This window comes from Clinocottus analis, unplaced genomic scaffold, assembly GCF_023055335.1.
Source record: "Clinocottus analis isolate CAN_PGR_092001 unplaced genomic scaffold, fCliAna1.0.p SCAF_8, whole genome shotgun sequence".
NCBI classification, from domain to species: Eukaryota; Metazoa; Chordata; class Actinopteri; order Perciformes; family Cottidae; genus Clinocottus; species Clinocottus analis.
Genome location: NW_027176240.1, coordinates 5,745,966 through 5,766,437, shown reverse-complemented (window position 1 = coordinate 5,766,437; position 20,472 = coordinate 5,745,966). Strand labels below are relative to the sequence as shown.

The following is a 20,472-nucleotide window of genomic DNA, read 5'->3' as shown; positions in this document are numbered from 1 at the left end:
ATGGTGTGATCTTCTCGCTTCAAGGTCAACAAAGTCGCAAATAGCACGGACATATGACACGGCCCAGAAACACTCGTTTGGAGGAGTTAAGAGTAATAATCAGGTAATACGTTTTAGAAAACTAGCACAAAACTATCCCCAAAAATCATTAAAATATCGAACGTTAATTACCAAAATAATGAGTAATACAAACATACAACTAAGTTTTGTTATATAACATAAATCACTATTGAGTACCACAGGCACAGTTAGAGCAGATTATTACAGTGACATATATTTGATATTGATTTACCTCTTCTTTTTTTTTACCCACACTGCAGCAGGAATATTGCTGCTGTCAAGACCACACACTCCACTGACTAAAAGCATTCAATAGACTTCTTTTTCTTTCAGGTCCTGTGAGTCAGTATCTTCCCACGTGCTTACAACTTCAGATTTCAGAAGTGCAGTCACACACGTGCTTTGGCAGCAGAGGTCATGCTACACAATTATCCCCGATGTAGCAACACTTAACATATTGCCCTTCAGTCTTTACATTGTAGACAGGAAGTTCACGCTAAAGGACTCGAAAATGCTACTTTTAAAGGCTGGAGTGTCATTTGGCACAATTTATATAGTTTCTCTTGACGTCACGTGCTCCGTGTGGCACGTTAGCCGAGACAGTCAGAGGGTTGTATTTAAGGTTTTATGACGGCGGACTATTAATTAAAATCAGGTAAAATACGAGGAATACAATTAGGTAATGTCAACACGTTTACCAGTGAAAATACAGTTTCAAAACAGTACTTCTTCCTTTGGGTGAAGCTTCATTTTTTATTTATTTTTTCGTTATCTCACTCGCAACACTGTACCTCACTCACAATAGCAGCTGTCCATCCACAGCTGGCCAGATACTCACCCCCGTACCGCTGATTAGCGCCGCACTGACCTGACAGGACGCGCCACGCTTGAAATTGGCGCTAAATTTAACTCCCAGCCTGCGAGTCAACAAAGGAGGCACGCTGCCTCGTGTGCCCGGAACTGAAGCACCGGGCGCCGCCGTTTTCCTTTCAGTCTCTCGGGAGCAGTTGAATTCACCAAAACGAGCCACGGGATCGTCAATAACAAAATGTAGCAACATACAGCCAAGAGAAGACAAACTGTGCATCTGAAACCAGCGACCGATAAAAAATAAAAAATATATATGCAAATTAGTCCGTTTTTAATTCAACCAGCCGTCATTTCCCCCACATAACAGTTATAAGCGGCAGTCGGTAACATTGAGTGAGTTAACACAGTCTTTCATGAAGCACACTGAGGTGTCCTACCTTATCATTACAGTCTGTGGAGGCTTGTTGTGGCTGGTGCAGTCTGTGTCCTCACGGCGCTGCTGGGCACCTCTACTTAAAAAGGTTGCATTCACTTGTCCCTCGTAAAAGTTACACTCGAATACCAAAAAGTTGTTTGAACACATTACCACGAAATTAAAAGACGGATGATTTAACCAAATTATTTTTATTAACATTATATCTATACATAGACTATCTATGGAGTAACCTTTATTTTTTTAGGTGGTTCAAACATCATTAACTCATAATTTCGGATTGTCCTTGAAGTCATCACTCTTGCTCGTCACCGAGGAGGCGGAGAAAATGTTGATAGTATTTTCTTATGTATAGATTAATTAGTATATTTGTATATATTTGTTGTACTTCTTATTACGTATATATGTTTGCTACATTCCACATTATTTAATTTTATATATGTTGTATTTTATCCCTATATTTCAACTTCTTTTTATACACAATTAAAAAGCTTTTTTTTAAGGGAACCAGAGATCGAAGATTTTAATTGTCAATCACTGCTAATCTATAAATTTAAAGTCTAAATGTTGACGCAAAGCATTCCTCCTCATTAATATGCAACTTTACCTACAATCACCAAATATAACCAGAGATATTAAAGAACGAGATACACAATGTAATGATAAAGCAAAATATTGGATTGGGAATAATTGTATATTGTATCACAATGTATAATAATGCCTAATCCTGTATAGCCACTGAAAGCACCAAATACAATCTTGTTTAGGAGACTTGAAAAATAGAAAAAAAAGACTGATTAAATTAATTTGCTGCTCTGAGTTGGACATCACAGCACAAAAGTCCAGAAGCAGCAGTCCATATTTCTGGACCAAGAGAGGAGAATAAATTCCACAACAATGACTCTTTTAGTGAAGCAGCTGGCATCAAATTGGCCAGACTTTAAAATGATGGGCTACTTTTATTCATATGTTTCCCAAAAAGCACCATGGAAGTATGCTTCAAAGTTGCATGACAGAATTAGTGCACAGCTCAACACTCTTGTTTGTCTGAATGTATAGGAAGATATGATATGTAAACAGAGCTCTTTCCAAAGTGCCATGAGTCATAACGTCTAACCTTATTCTTAACCAGTTTTTACAAATGCAAAGACAGCACACAGCTCCACGCTGAAGGTTAATGCTGACAGTGTCACAAAGAAAGACTGTGCGCCTGATGGAACTTGTAATCACGTGAAACTGTAAAACTGCCATGAAAGCTCAAAAGTTTCCACTAGCAAACAGCAATTAGAAATTATTTTACTGTAAAGACGGAACAAAGGATTTGCTTAAGGAAAAATATGCAATCAAATGCAATGCTCTGCTGCAAATCTGTGTGAAAAGAAAAGGTGAAAAGTAAACACGTTACAGTCCTCTCTTCCTTTGCTTTTAGAGTACAGCTTGTTCTCTTAAGTGCCCGCGAGAAATGACACCAATGTGTCATTTCATCATCGCACTTGGTCTTGTCTGAACCGCCGTGCCGAGGCGTTGTTTACGAAGGTTTTTTCTTTAGGGTCTGGACACACCAGGCTTGGGTCTCCCACTGTTTGCTCATATAGTCGTGGTAGATACACAGTCATCCACACCCTGTTTCCCCCTCAGCTAAAAAAAGCCTGCTGTGGTTATGGACAGTAACCAATGTGGGAAGGAGTCTGACTGCTTCCTTGCTCACCCAAACCCACTGAGCAGGAGCTGGGAAGCTCAGGACTAAGGGACTACTGTCCCTCTCTCTCTGCTGTCGTAAACACACAAACGTACTCTTCATTTCCATCGGAGGCCATTGAAGTATCTTTATTTCCTGTTTTTGAATAGGAATCTTTAAAACCGCTCCCTCTTTCTATACACGCTGCGTTTCTCTTACTAGTTTTTTTGGCTAGTGATGTCAATAGGGGAAAGTCAGTCGGCAACGTCTCGCTGCAGCATGCCACAGCCTTGACTGGGCTTTTCCATGGAAAAGACACGAAGAAATGAGGAACAAAGACAAGAAAAAAAAGAGAAAGGGTTTCTACGAGACACCTCCTTCATCGTGCAAACACTGAACATCCATGCAGAAATGAGAAATAAGAAAGCCACAGCGGACTGCCAGCATGGGAAACCATCTCAACTGTAGCTCAACAGGTGCATGTGGTTAAGGTCTTTATAACTGAATACTATGAGGCACCTGTGGGGCAAAATATCTGCCAGTAAGTAAACTGAACATTCAACCAAATCAATCTGATAATACACCCATTGCTTGTAAAACGTTGTGAAGAAGAATCTGGAGAAACGCTCAACGGCCTCCTTACTGTTGCATAGTTGTATACGTTCCTATTGTCAGTCGAAAGTCTTTGGTCATGAACTCCATCACTTCCTTCGACAGTTCCCTCTCGTGCCATTTTTAGAACACAGGTTTATGAGCAAATAAACATCACACATGTCTAATTTGAGAATATCCTGTGAAGTCTGTGGCATAAGAGGCGAGCGTGGGGAGAGGAGGAGGGCATGACATGAATGGACTGGAAGTGGCTTTCTGACCACATACTGAGATTTAGGAGTACATCGGTAGGAAAAGGAATTCCAACGGATGGCCTCTTCAACCCCTAAATGGCTCAGGAGACACAGAGGGAGTTAAGTAAATCCCACTTGGGATTAAGAATTTTGAGGCCTGACTCCTTTTTTTGGAGGATTAAGGTTTCAGACCCAAGCGACAAAGACGGGCAAACAAAGAAAAAAAAGTCCTCGAGGAGTTCTGTGAGAGGGAAAGCCCTCCTCATCTTTACCTTCAAATTCCCAACATAGGTTGAGTAGTAGTAACAGGGTCTGTGCTCTAGCTCTGCTACTGCACAGACGATCAATTCCTCTTAATCGTCTGTGCTCTAGCTCTGCTACTGCACAGACGATCAATTCCTCTTAATCCAGTGGTGCATTTAGGGACAAAAGGTACTTTTGACACACTATAGGATTCACTTCTTTAGTTTAAGTCTAGCAACTATAAAACATGCAATAGTTACAATATTCTGCACTTAGGTTTCAACTATACGAATCAACCCAAATCTTCAAAAACATCTTAACAACCCTCATTTTTTAGAAATTGGGTATGTGAAGGCTGTGTCAACTACCGCGCACTTCGAGCACTGACTTTCAGTGCTTAGTGCGCCACACTGACAAAACCAGCAGAATGCAGTGCACTGAAAGTACCCGGATGGCGCACTGCAAACGGTCAAAAAATGTAGTGTAAAGCGATGGCCACTACTCGCACTGAACGGGCGCCATCTTGGCTTCGTGGCGGAAGAGGAGGAGCCATTTCGCCAGCTTTTTATTAATTTATTTATATCCTCCTGCCGCGATTGTGGAGGTGTCGCAGTTTCCACATAGGTTGGAGAAAGGGGAACACAAGGGACAAAAATAGGGTAAGAAGTGCGTCAGTTTTAGTTTCGCGGGTATCGCGAGCAGATTTGCGGACGTCACTTCCGGCTTAATTTTCGCGGGTGCCGCGAACAGATTTGCGTCCGTCACTTCTGCCAATTGGTTAACGTAAGTGTTACATTTGATACAGCGCTTATCAGCGACACAGTGCACTACATATGTTAGTGCACTGTGTTATAGTGCACTGTACTGCAGTGTACTTCGTAAAGTGTTCGGTAGTAGACACGGCCAAATACTAAGACAAACGTTTTGGGCGAAACCTTATCTAAAAAATGAAGCCAAGTTTCCAAGTATATTTGAGATTTAGTGGCCTATAACTTGAAGCTGAAATGTTTATCACTCCATTAGTTTAATACACATCTGTTTAAGAGACATCATTATTCATTTCAACGAGGACAAACACGCACCATCATTCATACGATGTAATTGCGAGAAACTGAGACGGCCTTGAAGCAGAGTTCACTCATCTTTCATTTTGTCCAACAGCGAGTTCCACATCTTCTATAAATGAATGCTTATGAAATGTATAGGACTTACAGAAATTCAGAGTCTGTTCAGGAGGAGGATTGTGGGAGTGCAGATTCTTTTTATTTCTACGTTCCTGTTTTTCTGTGAAGTAACAGTGTTGTCCTGATGAAAAGGGTTCAATGCTAAAAGCTAAATCCACACCTCACTGGCAGCAAACTGCTGCATGGGGGATGAACCTCTGTGCTCTCCTACACCCATACTACGTTAGTGTACCAGAAATCAAATTTGTTATGTCCCAATACATCGTATGCCAAATACAATGTGCCAAAAATGTCAGGATATCTTTCTGCATCTGGTCACATTTGTTTTTTCTGGGTATTCCACAATCCTTAGCTCCTGCATGCAACATTACATACTTTGTAGCTGTAGTCATGAATTTCATCATAGTGTTTGGAATAAGATGCTTCCAAGTTTTTGACAAAAATAAATCAAAGATCCTTGTGGGACTATAATGCAATCGAGTACTGTAGTCATGCACAAACATTTTTATTTCTTCTTTCTGAAGTTTGTTCAAAATTTTGCTGAACATGTAAGTCTTTATGTTTTAATTTCCTTTGTCCTTTGATGTCAAGGAGAAGTGGCAGCAGCCTAAACTTGTGAATGAATTGGTATAGAGGATTTCTATTCAATGTATTTACTGGTTGAAATGTTTTCATATCTCATAACTACATGTTAGTTGCATTTTACTGGTTGTTAGACTGTAGTTAACAGCATTGTTGTTGCTCATTCCATTGTTGTTGCGTGTGTACAAATATGCGCACACGCAATCAGAGACAAGTGTTTTTCTGTGTGCATGTATATCCCCTCACATACACAAGATCACCTGTTAAATCAATTCAGGAATGTTGAATTCCCTGCTGACAGTCTCAGCTGTTTGAATACGTTTGGTCCTGTGTACGTTTTGCAGTCAGCTCGATATACCGTCTATAGATTTCCCCTGGTCGTCACTGATTTCTCTCTTTGTGACTCTATCCAAACATCGTCCTCCACAGTCCTCGTCCCGGCCCATCCTTTTATCTTATCAGAGCCTGACAGCCATCCTGTCCTGATTTGGAAAATAATCAAACTGAGGTAACTGAGGGCAAGGTCTCATTTCTTTTAATATTTTGGAGTGCTGCCATTTACTATGTTTTCTATGGTGTGGTTATGTCCATTAAAAATCCCTGTTTGCCCATTTAAAATCCATTACGCAATTGTTCTCTCTATTGTTGCGTGAGACGGCATCAGTTGTATTTTCCAGTCTTATTGAGACCAGCCTGAGACTGTTTGCAGCTCTCTCATCTTGTTTGCTTAACTCTCTGGACCCTGGAGGCCATCTGCTGAAGCCATCAGATCCACAAAGGCAGACGCAAGGTTATCCTTGTTGAAGAAAGCTTGATTAGTACTATTGTATTTTGTACAATTTTTCCAGATGTTGGGGGTCAATTTGCCCATAGGGTGTAGCCTTGTTGAAAAACTAATGATCACTATACAATCACTATTGTTTTACATGGACTAAACCATAGACTACAGGAGAGACTTCAGAGCTTGGGCCCATACAAACTGGAGCGCACAGATTTAAGGTAAAAAAAAAAAAAAAAAACTGGATTAAAGAGTAAAGATTTAGGACTTAAAGTGATGTGCTCCGATGTATTACGGACCCAAACTATGACGTCTTTCCAGTACACTTCTACATCACTGCATCATTTTAAAGACTTTTTTTTTCTTCATTTATTCTGGCTGATTGGCTTCCAGGTGGGCATCAAAACCCATGTACTAACATAATTGTTTAAGGTGTGAGCTGTCGCAGACTCACATGTGCAACAAAACCAAAAGCAGAGAGAGGCAGATGTCAATCAGTCAGCTTGTTAACGCCCACTCAGTCCTGCAGAGAGAGCCAATCAGCCGCCATAAGTAAAAACACCTGCGTGGGCTTTTAAACTATTTATCTTGTAAAAGGTTGATGTAGCGCAGCTCTGAACGCCAAGAAGGTTGTTCTTTTTCTGTCTGTCCTCATGAAGACCCCTGTTCTATATGCCGATATGTATTTTCAGAAGTTGTCACTAGATCCCTCAACTGCAGTCTGACAGCGATATGATTTAGTGTGACGTATCTGCCACATGCGCGCCCCAACAACTGCAGGAGAAATGTGTCATGAACCCCAGTGAGCGACATAAAATCCAGCTCATAGCTCAGGGAAGAGTTTAGTTCCACATTTCTACTGAGCAAGGTCCAAGAGCTATGTTATCACATGACTATTAAAGACGTTTGACTATTAAATACTCCTGGGGTTTGACTGCATGTCAGACCTTGAAACGCTTTCTAGTTCTCCCATTGTTTTGTTTTTAGGTGTGTCCTCCCATAAAAGGTGAAACCTCCGTTCACACATGAGATCTTTTGTTGGTGTTTGCAGAGAACAAACAGAATAGCAAAGTGGCCAACTCTTATCAGTGTAGATTCAATTCTCACTGTGGAGATTATGAGCTGTAATGGTGCTGGAGAGCAAACACAATTTATTTTTATGGTCATGATGTAGGGAATTCATTCAACATGTTTGGAAGGCTTTGAGGGTATGAAAAATGCACTTTATGGTTATTTAGGTGAGAGGAACATTTTTAAGAATGAAAACTCCACAGGTTATCTGTTAAGTCCTGGCTTTGGCACACGGCCAGGGATTTAAGTCTGTATGTTTTTGATTGTATCAAAGATGAGCCTATGTGATGTCTTTAAATTAAAAATGATTGTTGTCAGACAATCCAAAAGCCAAGAAGTATACAATTTATGATAAATCTTTAAACAGTGCATAATTACAACAAACAGATGAATGGTCTGTCCATTGACTTAAAAGTTACTCATCCTTTCAGCTTTCAACAGTCTTTTGTAGGTAAATTGACTCTATAATCAAAAATATCTTCAGTTCAAATAATTATCTGAATATGCCAAAGCATAAAGAAATGTTTACCTCAAAGCATCATTTAGACAAAACTCTTATTAATAGACAATATTTCAATAGCTTGAACTAAACATAGCGGAGACTGAAACCCATCCAGCCCTCCAACAAATAAGTCAGCTGAATAAACTATGATGCAGTTGTGGTTGTCCAGCGGGGGAAAACAGTCTAGACAGGTTGAGTAATGGTGTCAGAATAAAAACCTAACCAAACCTCAAAATTAGTGAATGTCTTCTTGTGTGTTTTTCAAAATGTACCTAAATTTAGTCTCAAGACTCTCAAGTAATTTACTCTTAGGGATATATATATATATACAAACACACACACACACACACACACACACACACACACACACACACACACACACACACAGGAGTGCAGCAACAGTCTTCCCTAAATATCTTGAATGTGATGTTGTTTTTTAGATCCATCTTGGCCGTCAATCTGTTTCGTTTGTCATCCAAATCCTAAATGTTCACATTCAGCATTATCTTCACAACACAGGTGTCACCAAACAAGAGACTGCAGCACAATGACAACCATCACAGCCAGGAGAAGAAACAAGGCGTATCACATCTTGCATTAGCTTTGGTTTATGTGGCCGTAGCTCTCGCACTGGGCTCTGACATCCATGTGTTAAGTCCAAAGCCAATGTTCAGTGCCAATGCAGGAAATAGTGTGACCTTCATGTGGCGAGCTGGAAAGTAAGGGTGGCGGTCGGAGGGGTGGCTGCACGTAGCGTCTCGTCACAGAAAGTAACCACAATTTACATCACATCAACTGTACCGCATAAGGCATGCACAGATATTATAGAAAGCGAGAATTCTGACTTCTCAAACAACCAGAAATAAACTCCAATAAACTTATTTGTGATCTAGGAGGAGTAATGTGCCGTCTGCTCCAATCCCGGATATAGAGCATCTGAAAGTCCATTCTATTGTACCCAAACAGAAGTAATGTATAGTTTTTTGTCGACTTCTGAAATACGTCTTCAGTTCAACATCCCATTTAGAAGCAATTCTCATGAAATTAGGAAAGATTATTCGGACCAAATGGCAGAGAACCAAAACCACCATATTCCCACACACGCTCAAATGATTGTCGTTTATTTCCTACAAAATGCATACTGAGTTAAGAAGCATCTCTATTTATATCTGTAATAGTATGCCCTTTAGGCCAAAAGCTACAATACAGTGTTCTCCTCGTAGATTTAGGTGCAGATTCTTTTCCACCAGTTCAAGTTTTTTTCATACTTCCAGCACCGTATTTATAGATAAAGCCAGGTAAAGCGATGGTTATCCTGCATGCATCTGTAAAAGTGTAAAATTGTTACTGCTGAATATGAAGTTCAAGGACTATATTTTTTAAACACTTTGGTACAATGTCACTTCGAATAAGCAGAGTAATTCATTGTTGAAGTGTTTAAAAAGCTAAGATGTTCCTTTACTTGATGTTGTGCAGGCCGTTTACTTCGTGGACGTCTAGAGTGACAAACACAAAGCCGCTGGCAAAAGATGTTCTCATGTTATTTGAAAGTTTCCAATGCCACACATATGTTAGTGATTATATCTAGGAGTTTCCCTGAAGCAACATGGGGAAGTTATATAATCTCATCCGCTGATGAAAACTTCATGCAGAAACATTATGACTAGCTGGTTATTTTATTGCAAAACATTTACTGCTTTAATTTCACCAACGTGATGAAAACAAACATGTGTGAAAATGTGTTGGTAAAAACTAAACTGACCCCAATTTGCCTCCTGTGTGTGTATATATAAAAGATGTTTAATTCAAGATGTAAAAACAAACCTCAGCTTATTTTCTTATGGAAAGTTAATGAAGCCACATTCCAATTACTTTAAACTAAACGGATCCAAAGCAAGATGTGTTTTCAAAACAAATATGCTCAAAGTATTTCATCTTGGGCTTTTCTTTCAGATAACTACAGGAGCTCTCTCAGTTCAGCCGTCCCCTTTTCTTCCTTCCCTCCATCTTACAGGCTTTAGAGTCGGTTAACATGTGAGAGAAAGTTACTGCACACAAACTAAACACCAGCACAGACCACATGCAAGCCACTCATACACAATATTAGAGATCAATCAATTGGAAAAAAATGTACTGGCAAGTGAGCAAGTATAGTTTTTATCATATTAACCATCTCAGTTTAGCGTGTTAGCAAGATAACATCTGCTAATGGGTACTAAACACAAAGTTCAGCTGAGGCTGTTGAGAATATCATTCGATCTGCATGTATTTAAGTTAAAAAAAAAAGTATATATCAAATTTAAATTGTGTTCCTGAACTGAAACGTTCATGCATCAGTCTGTTCATTCGACAGTTGCTGAGACATTCTTATCAAAACCAACAAAGACAACCTGACGGTGGCGCTGAAAGAAAAGGTAGAGGGTCATCAAAATGATTGATCATCTGTTGACCTTGAACATTTGTTGGATTTGTTGAAATATTTGTCTGGATCAAAGTGATTGACTGGCCGACATTCTCATGCATAAAGAGCATCTTATATGGCACAAAAAAACAGAAAGTCAAACAGTTGCTTGTTCCAGCCTCTCAAATGTGAAGATTTTCGACAAATTTATCTTTAATATCATTGTTAATTGAAGCAGCAGCATTTGAAAATGCCCGCCTGACCTCTTGAAAACTGGGGAGAAGTTTTTTCAGTATTTTGACATTTCATACACAAAACAATTAACCAAATATTTGAAGAAGAAAGACGATTAATTAATAGTCTCCTCTCGTAAACCTCCCAGCGTTTGCTTTGCTCTCAGTAAATCTCCGTGATTGTTCAGTATTCATGACCTTGTGTATCAGAGGGCGTGGATGTAAACACAAAGGGGCTTTTGATGAGTAGCCTGGTTTCACTCCACTGCATCATATTACGCTGCTGTACGCTTATTTTATCTGCTGTTAACACGCTCAACCTTTCGGATGGAGCTTTCTAATTGTAGTCGTCCGGTTCTCTGGGGACACGAGATAGTGGGAGGTGAAAAGGTGATTGAGAAAGCTGCTGCAAAGAGACAGTAATGTATGTAAAGGTGGAGCTAAAGGCTGATTGGCTGAAGCTGGTGTCCCCCTTCTAGCCGGTGACCTGAACTAAGATTTATTCTTCATCTTCTGCTACTTGTGAAGACTACAGCAGAAAGGAATATCAGGGACGTCACATGGGATTATTTTTCATTATCAAGTAATTTGCTTAATTTCTTCCTTTTTTTAAAACTAGTTTTCGAGTGAAAGGAGTAGGACGGTTTGGGCTTCATCAAGTCTGAGAAAATAAGCCTCCATGATGTTGTAGTGATGTCATCACAGTGTTTGGGCATGAAACTTCAAATGTGTAAGAGAAGGCCTCAACTCAAACTGGAGGTTTGGAGATTAAAAGACGTGGACGTTCACCAGGCAGGGAGGGCCTTACAAAAATATGATGTTGTTAGTTGCATTATGGGAAATGTAGGCTGTTTATAAGGGACTAAAAAGCTTGTTAGCCTCTGCTGCTTTGACTGAACATTTGTCTCTTAAGACGGAACTTTATAACTTTATTTGTAAACTAAGTTGCTGAAGCATCACTTTAATTGTTTAGTCTAAAAAATGTCAGAAAACTGGGCCAAATGCTCATCAGAAGTTTCTAAAGCCCATGCTTGTGTTGCAGTTGCATATTATGTCTAAACAGAAGTTTGAATCCAAATGGACTGTCTATGTTTAGTTTCCACTGGAGAGGCTTGATCCTACAATTGTTTTCCATTTGTATCTGACAGATTACTTAAAACAATTAACCCGTCATCTAAATTGTCATCGAGTCATGTTCTAACAATATTTTGGCACCAGCTTCTTGAGCCTGAGCAACTTGGACGGCTCTACGTGCCGGACGCCGCTCACTGCATGTGAAAACATGACATAACTGACAGAAACTCTTATCACTGTGAGAATGACAGCTTTCTCAAAGCCCCAGGACCGCTGATAAGCAAGCAGCTTCAAAAGTCATCAAACATACTCTCCATCAACATTGTATCAAGCACACTGAGGAGTGGGGTTTGAAATGTGTGTGTGTGTGTGTGTGTGTGTGTGAGTGCGTGTGTGTGTGTGTGTGTGTGTGTGTGTGTGTATGTGTGTGTGTGCGCTGAATACCAAGTGTTTACATGGTACAGTAGTGTCTTAAGCTCAACAGGGTCTATTCTCGGAGCTCTTTCATGCTGGTCCCCACTGTGAAGTGTGTGTGAGTGTGTGTGTGTGTGTGTGTGTGTGTGTGTGTGAGGATGATTTATATTCTCAGACCGTCACCTGCTGTGATGCCTCAACTCTGACTGTGTACAGGTCCCCACCTCTGGCCCACAACAACTTTGAGTCCAAAGCGAGGTCAGCTTTCAACTTCCTCCGCAGCTATCACAACATGCACGTTAGAATATTGACAGAGAGATATTCCAGGTCTTAAAATAGACCTGTAAAGCCTCAGCATACGTGCATATAGACTTTCTGATACCACGTATCAAATATAGCTATCTGAAAATGCCCTTGGTCTCACAGGAGCAGTTGGGGACGTGATGCAGCGCACTGCGACCATGACCTTGTCGCCCTTTCAGCTGGAGCTCCAGCAGCTCTGCTGAATCGGTGATGAACCAAACATCTGCATTAGCCGAGCAGAGAATAGCGACGTGCACTTTGTGGACTTCGCTTACGCTCCTCTAACCCAGTATTTTTGGCAGCAGTCTGAACCCTCTGTCGATTACTTTCTGTCGCGGACGCATGAGAAGCACACTTACCCTCACACAAGCGGCCTGCGATGCCCTCACATGTGAGCAGCACGTTGCTTCTTCGTACACATTAGCGTTCGTGCATTCATTAGTTTGTTTTTCTCGCCTCTCATTCAGCAGCTAAACTCAACCCAACGCTCTGCAGTTATGCAGCTGGCACAGGGAGACAGGGGGAGGCAGCGAAGGAGGAGGAGGCGGAAGGGTAGGGAGGGATGGAGGGAGGGGGGTCTCTGACTGGTCCAGATTCCAACAAATAGCAGGCCAGCTGGATACTTTGGATTTATACACCACCAGAACATAACCCATTTACAATATGCATGAGGGCCTTCAGCCTGCATGCCTTCTAATAGACATCAGGGGGCGACTCTTCTGGTTGCAAAGATAAATATGATTGTAAAAAGAAAAATCAATGAGAAAATGACCCAACACGGGTTTATGGTCACAACTGGTAGTTTCAAGTCTTCTCCAATATATCATAATGTGAATTCAGTAAATTATGGTGCCTTTGAGAGTCAACTATAAAGCTGGGTATGCTTTGAGGCGGGACTTGTGATTGACAGGTCGCTACCGCTACCAGAGCTGAATACACCGTCTCTGTCCTTCTTTTTCCATATTATGTAATCGTGAATTTAGGCCTATTTTAATTTCTGCCGTATGAAACATACTGTATGAGATTAATGCTTTGACAGATTGGCCTGCATTTTCATTCATGTGTTTGGCTAAAATCATTGAGTGAACTACACAAAAGTGAGCGATCATTCGGCAGATCTGTAAAGGACAAGTGTGTGAGGAAACAGGGGTGTTGGGAATCTTAGTAAACAACAGCATCATCAGTCATTCCCAGTGCTTTTAATAGCAGAGCTCCTCGAAGCATGAAAGCTCCAGCATGTGATTCATACAGACGGGGCTTAGCAATACAAAGTAAACAATAAGGCAAATGTATCATCTGGCGTTCCTCAAGTTTTCCACAAGACAAACTGTCTTTGTATTTGCACCATAGATCCAACACCTTGACAGCATGTGATCAGATGGGCCCTGTAAAAAATAAAAACAGATATTCTGCCATTGTGTTTTTTCCCTCTTCTGCAACTTCAATACGTCACCACGAACCAGATCATGTGAATAGGAGAACAAAACGGTCCTTCTTAATAAAGTTATAAAGGATAAAGTGCTATTCTTCAGGTTTGCAGATGAACATATAGCCAATCTGAATGTTTGAAGGGTATGGAGTCAGCATGGAAATCACACACAAGCTCTCTGATTGGTGATGTGTGTTGTTACAAACGTTGCTGCGTGAAAACTTCTTACCTGTGCTAGGGCGCACTTGGTACAGAGATGATCTCATCTCTTGCAACAACAATCTTTGTGACACACATCGTCTGACCTGGAAAGACCTTCTCTCTCTCTCTCTCCCTCTCTCCGTTTGTGTCCCTTCACTCTGTCTGACAGCTGCTCCTCCCTTTAACTTCCACATTAACCAAATGTACACTAATAATGTAAATAGCTTGCTCAGCTTGACCAACACCCTTTTCTCATTTGCCTAATCCGGTGTTTGTGTGTGTATGTTTTTAATCCACCAGATGTTGGCTGCCCTCCACATCAAACCAAACCCATGAGGACAAACCTGTCCAAAACTCCCCTGGAATCACCTTTATCATCGCCCGGGTGGACATTTGGATTCCCCTCAAATATTTTGGAATCACTTGCAAAGACTTCCCTGGGTGAGTAACTGCATGACCCATTATGCAACCAAAGCCCAGAGGAATTCCAGATTGCTGAGTGCCAGTGAAATTCTTCGTAACAGCTTGTGGGTGCAAAATGCCACTTTTCACACACTCTGCAGTCTGCAAACACACACACACACACACACACACACACACACACACACACACACACACACACACAAACTGCCAACGTAACCCCTCTTCGCCGGTGTTAAGACACAGCCTGACCCACTTAAAGGAAAATCCCTCCAGTTCCCTTGAGTAGGTTTCACATAATTTAACTTCACAAAAGATTAACCTCTTGCCCTCTTTTTCTCCAGAAAAGTATTTCCTCAAATATCCATCGTCTGGGTCAGATGCAAGTACATACTGAGGAGCACACAGTGTAGAGGTATAACAGCTAGCTTGGCCTATAATGTAACAGTGATTTAGCCAGCTCAGGGTGTTAAACACAAATCATCTGATTCAATTTGAGTGCTTCAATCTCTATTTAGACGAGACATGAGGCAACATGTGGGAAAACTATTCCCAAGGATCAGCAGTGTTTGCTGGCGATCTTGTGTCTTTAGGGGGCGTTGCATAACGAGATTAAGGAAGTTGGTTTTAGATTTCAGGGTCACTGAGGCCCGATTAGCTCTTTAGCTTTACCATGTAAAATCTGAATCGCCTGAAGCAGCTTCCCAAACACAGAGCTTCCTGAATGAGCTCCTGTTCTGCGTGAGATGTTGAGGCTTTTTAGACCTTTATGATCATTTAGACCAACAAGTCATGGATGACTGGCTTACAACGCGGTGACTGTGAGACGGTGGTTGCAATTAGCAGTTGAAATAAAATATTTGAACCTGGTCCCTGAGGAATTCAGAGCCTTCACTGACTTGCTCAGTAGATTGATGAATAAAAGCTCCTGCAGCGCCACCTGCTGGTGAACTATATTCCTCTCAGACCATAAACAAATGTATTTGTCAACAATTATAACTCCCGCTGTGGGGCATATATAAGTAGAAGCTGGTGTACAATCAGGCAACGAAAGCGAATATAATACAGGTCAGTTGTAATAATATAAAATGTGTCTGAGGAGAAGGTATAACTGGTGACAAATACTAATAAAACACACTCCTTTAGCTGCATACAACTACATTATGTCGTACTATATATATATATATATATATATATATATATATATATATATATTCTTGTGCCGCTCGTCAGCTTATATCAACACTAAAATACATTATGGGTGATCCACACAGTCAACTCTAAACACACGTGTGAATTAAGCCAGATATCATAACTTTCAGTCAGTCTGCAGCATGAATAACTTCATTAGCAGGATGACTTGCTGATGGCAAACTAATATGTCGGCTATAATAAAATAACTAATAAAGCACCAATGACTCAGTTACCTTTGGTGGATATTGAAGCTCTAATATTAGTAATATACTGATCTGTTTAATAAAGATTGAGCTCAAATAGAAAAGAGTAGAATATAATAAGACAAGACTTTGAAAGTGATTTTTAATGTGAGAGAAGCTGCTGCTGAAGCAAACAGCACACCGGCTCCATCAAATAGTCCTTGATTAATATAGTATTAAATAAATATGTGAATCCTTCTACAGTTAGTTCTTCGTTAACTAATGTTGTTTGTGTTCAGCAAGTACCAAGAAATCCGCAGCACACAGATATTTAACATCATTCAAATTCTGTGAGTTGAAATGAATGACTAAGACATTGTTTATTTTCTGGATCGTAATAGCTGTGTTGTTACTAAAAATAGTGACTTGTTCTGTTCGTTGTCACCGAGTAGAAAGTTGCCCTCAGAACACGGAGTGAAGACAAATGTATATTACTTTTTTTGTGCTTATTTGAAAGATCAAAGTAAAACATACTTCCCTTTTACGCCATGATTTAGTTTGTTATTTCTTTTTGTTTCCATTTCAGACTTTTTAAGAGGAAATCAAGAAATTTACACAAACAAATGTACTACAAAATGAATACAAACATGTAAGATTATGGTGTAGTATGTAGTATGAAATGACTTTGTTTCTGATTGGCTGTTCCCTGTCAGATTAATAATGTGATCGCGCAACGGCTGCTCTTACAGAGCGTGAGTTCGTAAGTGGTATTTCAGGTGTGTGCTCTGGAGGAATCCTCTGCCGCAGACGTCACACCGGTGCGGCCTCTCTCCGGTGTGGCTTCTCATGTGCTTCCTCAGATGTCCGCTGTGGGTGAAACTTTTATCACAGTAAGAGCAACAGAACGGCTTCTCGCCTGTGTGAATCCTCATGTGTATCTTTAGATCTCCTTTCCGGCTGCACTCCTTTCCACAAACATGACAGCGATGCAGTTTCAGCCCCGAGTGACCGGCCATGTGTTCGGTCAGAGCGGTGTTACTTTTGCACTGTTTGCCGCACACGTGACAACATTTGGAGCCCTTGTGGGAATTTAGGTGCACGTTAAGGCTTTCGGTAGACTCCAGGGTTGTACCACACACAGCACAGAGGACATCTGCATCCTTTGAATGGATGCGAGAGGCATGGTTTGTCAAGTAATGATTGGAGGAAAAAGATTTATCGCACAAATAGCATCGATAGACAGGTGCGATTGAATTTGAGTGAGATAAATCAGGGCATTCTCTGGATGTGATGAAGGAGCTCTGACTTTGGTTGGTCTGTGTTTGGTTGGACATAAAACTCGCAGCAGGTCTTTCGTTCTCCCTGCCATCTTGGATCCTTTCATTATGGATCGAGGAAGACAGCGTTGGGGTGAGAGGTAGCACAAAATGCTCAGTTTCGATTTCCTCCTGAAATTGCTCCTCACTTTCACTGGTTTCAGTCTGAGGTTGCAAAGGCAGAGGTGTGTCGTCCTGCTCGTTTTTCACCCAGACAGATGAATGAGGTAGGCATGAAACCTCATCGTCCTTAAACTCTTGGTCTTCTTCGAGCTGCTGACTATCCCAGAGTTCATGAGCTTCCTCTTTGATGTGTCGAGGTGTGTCTGGGTCCCTTTGATGGACGCTGGCGCTCGGCTCCTGCGACTCGGGGGGAATTTCCTCTTTACAGGTGGACGACTGAGAAAAGTCTAGGAAAAGGAAAAAGTTAAGAATTTAAAAGTTCTGCATCGCCCATTTTGTTTTCTTTAATAGTGTTATCATAAAGGCTGTTTATGCTGTTAGAGAGGTTGGCAATATTAATTGAATCTAGATTATGACTGTAGGTAATTATTATTTTCCTCAAAGTTATTTATTGTATAGAAAGTGTCCGAAAATAGTGAAACTTGCATGTTATAATTTCCAACTGCTGAATATGACATGTTCCAATGTTTACTATCATGTATGACAAAGAAAAATGTTCATGTTATTGAAACAAATGGTTACACATTGCAAATAGTTAAGTAGCTCGTTGTTTCCTTTTTTGTTGCTGCATTAACTTTATAATATTGTTTTAAATAAACTAAAGGATATCAGTTGAAGTGTTTGTCTGATTCTGTTGTGATTTTTTAAATCAGATAAATAGATACAACTATTATTTTGTTTAACGAATACATGACACACAAAAAAACCCTGTGAAGTTACGAGTTTAACGCCCTTGTGAATTAAAAAAATACTGGTAGAAAAAATACATAAAATCGAGAGGACACTTTGACAAACCGTTATGCTCGTTGTCGTGTGGCACACACAGATGTAAATACAAACACACACACACATATATATATATATATATATATATATATATATATATATATATATATATATATATATATATATATATATATATATATATACATATATATATACATATATATTTACATATATATATACATATATATTTACATATACATATACATATATATTTACATATACATATATATATATATACACATATATATATTCATTTATATATACATAAATTAACAGACCTGTGTTGTGATTTGACACAAACTCCTGCAGCAAACCTCTGAGCCGCTCAATCTCCTGTTTAGAGCTGGAAGCGTCCTCTTCATATTTTGTTATCGTTCGTTCAAAAACCTGAAATATTTCCTCGGCCGCAGCTGTCAGTCGCTCGCTTACAAAAGCCTTGAGAAGCAGCGGGGTGGACATTTTAGAGGAAGCGGTTTTATATGAACGTGGCCGACCTCAAGAGGAGGTTTTACAGAGTCGGTTTCCTGTGTTGTTAGCTGGTTGTTAGCCGACGGAAGTAACAATACAAACAAACCACAGAGCAAGAGTGTTGGCGCATGTCAGGTCGCTGCTGCCCCCTGCAGGACAACTGTGTCATTACCTCTAATGGTGGAAGTAAACCTTTATCGATCACAACGGGGAACTATAGCTGTTGCAGCAGAAATGAATACAAAATTAATATAGAAAGGAACACATTTAATAATAAGAGTTACATAAACTAAAGTCATTTTTGCTGGTAAAAGACATACTGACATAATTTTACTGTTTTAAACTAAGGTTTTGAATGCAGGGCTCTTACTTGTAGTGGAGTCTTTTCCACATTATGGTATTAATACTAGTACTTCTTCCACTGCTGTACATTTTTTAAAGGTAAATATTACACCTTGAGTTTAACAGGTATATGAGGTCTACTAGTTTGTTTGATTTTAGGAGGGCCGCCAAAATTAAACTGGGAACTCATGGGAAAAGTGCAACAAATAACTCTAGGTGTGAATCAAACAAGAAGAAAAGGGACACACTCTGCTGCCAGCTTCCTGATAAACAACCTGAGGAAACAATAAAAGGCAACAGGAATACATAATAAGAGAGGAAATCTTACCTATTTCCTGACAGTTCTGTGAAAACCAGATGAGAAGGTTGGGTGGATGCCTCTCGCAGATGTAGGTGGACTGATATAGATCAGGTTATGTGTTAGCAATAGATTATTTTATTAAAACAAGGCCAGTGTGGAATGTCATCAGTTTGTTAATAAAAGGCCTTTTCTAAAAGGATCCTGAGTCGTGACCTGCTCCCGGCGCTCACAGTGTTCACCCGCATGACCATCTGTCCCACGCTGAGCTCAAAGGAAATGAAAGGACAGTCGTGATGTGAGTTGTACCTGGCGCTGTTCCCTCCATCTGCAGCAAGTCTAAACAGGCACGGACGAGAACGGAAAGTCTGAAAAACAGCCACGATTAAGGAAGGAATGTAATCAAACGCTCTCAGGTTGGGGTTCAGCACAGTATGGAAATAATACTCGAAAATGTGAGCAACTGCACACTTGTGTGCACTTCTGATCACCACCAGAGGGCACCCAAGAATATAAAATACAACACTGTCTACACCAGTTCAAGTTGGAGCTATGTTGATCAAATGCATGTTGCCCTAAAGAGAAAAGAGAGCAGTATTCCTTATTCTAATGAAAACCAGTCCAGGTGCACCAACTACTGTGACAGTCATTTGTCTTTTTAATGTGTTGTTTGGTTTCTTTGAGCAGGAATCATACAGACTTTCATACAACTTTTTACAAATTATCAGATCTATCATAAACATAGGTGGCTACTCAGGGTGGTTTTAATTGTATTAGATGTGTGTATTTGTATACTGATCACTTCTACAATTACTATGTAAAAATAACATTAAATAAATAAATAGTGACAACAGTGATCTGAATACATTTTATGGCAACTTGAAATTAATCTAAACCAACATCTGAATTACTAAACACATCTTTGACTTGAACACACCTCCAGAGTAGTGGGAGTGTCCGTTGAGATTGTCAAAACAATCAAGATGATTCACGTCCTGTCGGATTCCCGAAACCTATGTCGGATAAATCCATACAATTACAA

At 40.2% G+C, this 20,472-nt stretch overlaps 2 protein-coding genes across 3 annotated transcripts in view; both read right to left on the bottom strand.

Moving 5' to 3' along the window:
• LOC137780130 (equilibrative nucleoside transporter 1-like) overlaps positions 1-13,119 on the bottom strand; it is a 30,088-nt gene extending 16,969 nt beyond the window's left edge. Inside the window, exon 1 of one of the 2 annotated variants that reach the window (XM_068568488.1) lies at positions 12,971-13,119. The gene's annotated coding sequence lies outside the window, so the exon portion shown is untranslated. Of the gene's footprint in view, positions 1-1,307; positions 1,365-12,970 lie in introns of those variants that run through there. The other variant, XM_068568489.1, reaches the window with a different exon arrangement.
• A 3,066-nt stretch (positions 13,120-16,185) lies between these two features.
• LOC137779515 (zinc finger protein 37-like) lies at positions 16,186-19,445 on the bottom strand. The gene is made up of 2 exons (XM_068567327.1): positions 18,601-19,445; positions 16,186-17,763 (listed from the first exon to the last, which is right to left on the bottom strand). Exons 1-2 carry the CDS (start codon positions 18,779-18,781, stop codon positions 16,781-16,783), a joined length of 1,164 nt encoding a protein of 387 aa, XP_068423428.1. The 5' UTR covers positions 18,782-19,445; the 3' UTR covers positions 16,186-16,780.
• Between the last annotated feature and the right edge of the window lie 1,027 nt (positions 19,446-20,472).

Excerpts from the sequence above, each read along its gene's own strand:
- LOC137779515 (XM_068567327.1), bottom strand. The coding sequence starts at position 18,781 with ATGTCCACCCCGCTGCTTCTCAAGGCTTTTGTAAGCGAGCGACTGACA. Across the intron at positions 17,764-18,600 it reads TGTGTCAAATCACAACACAG|ACTTTTCTCAGTCGTCCACC; the intron begins GTCTGTTAATTT and ends TCCTTTTCCTAG.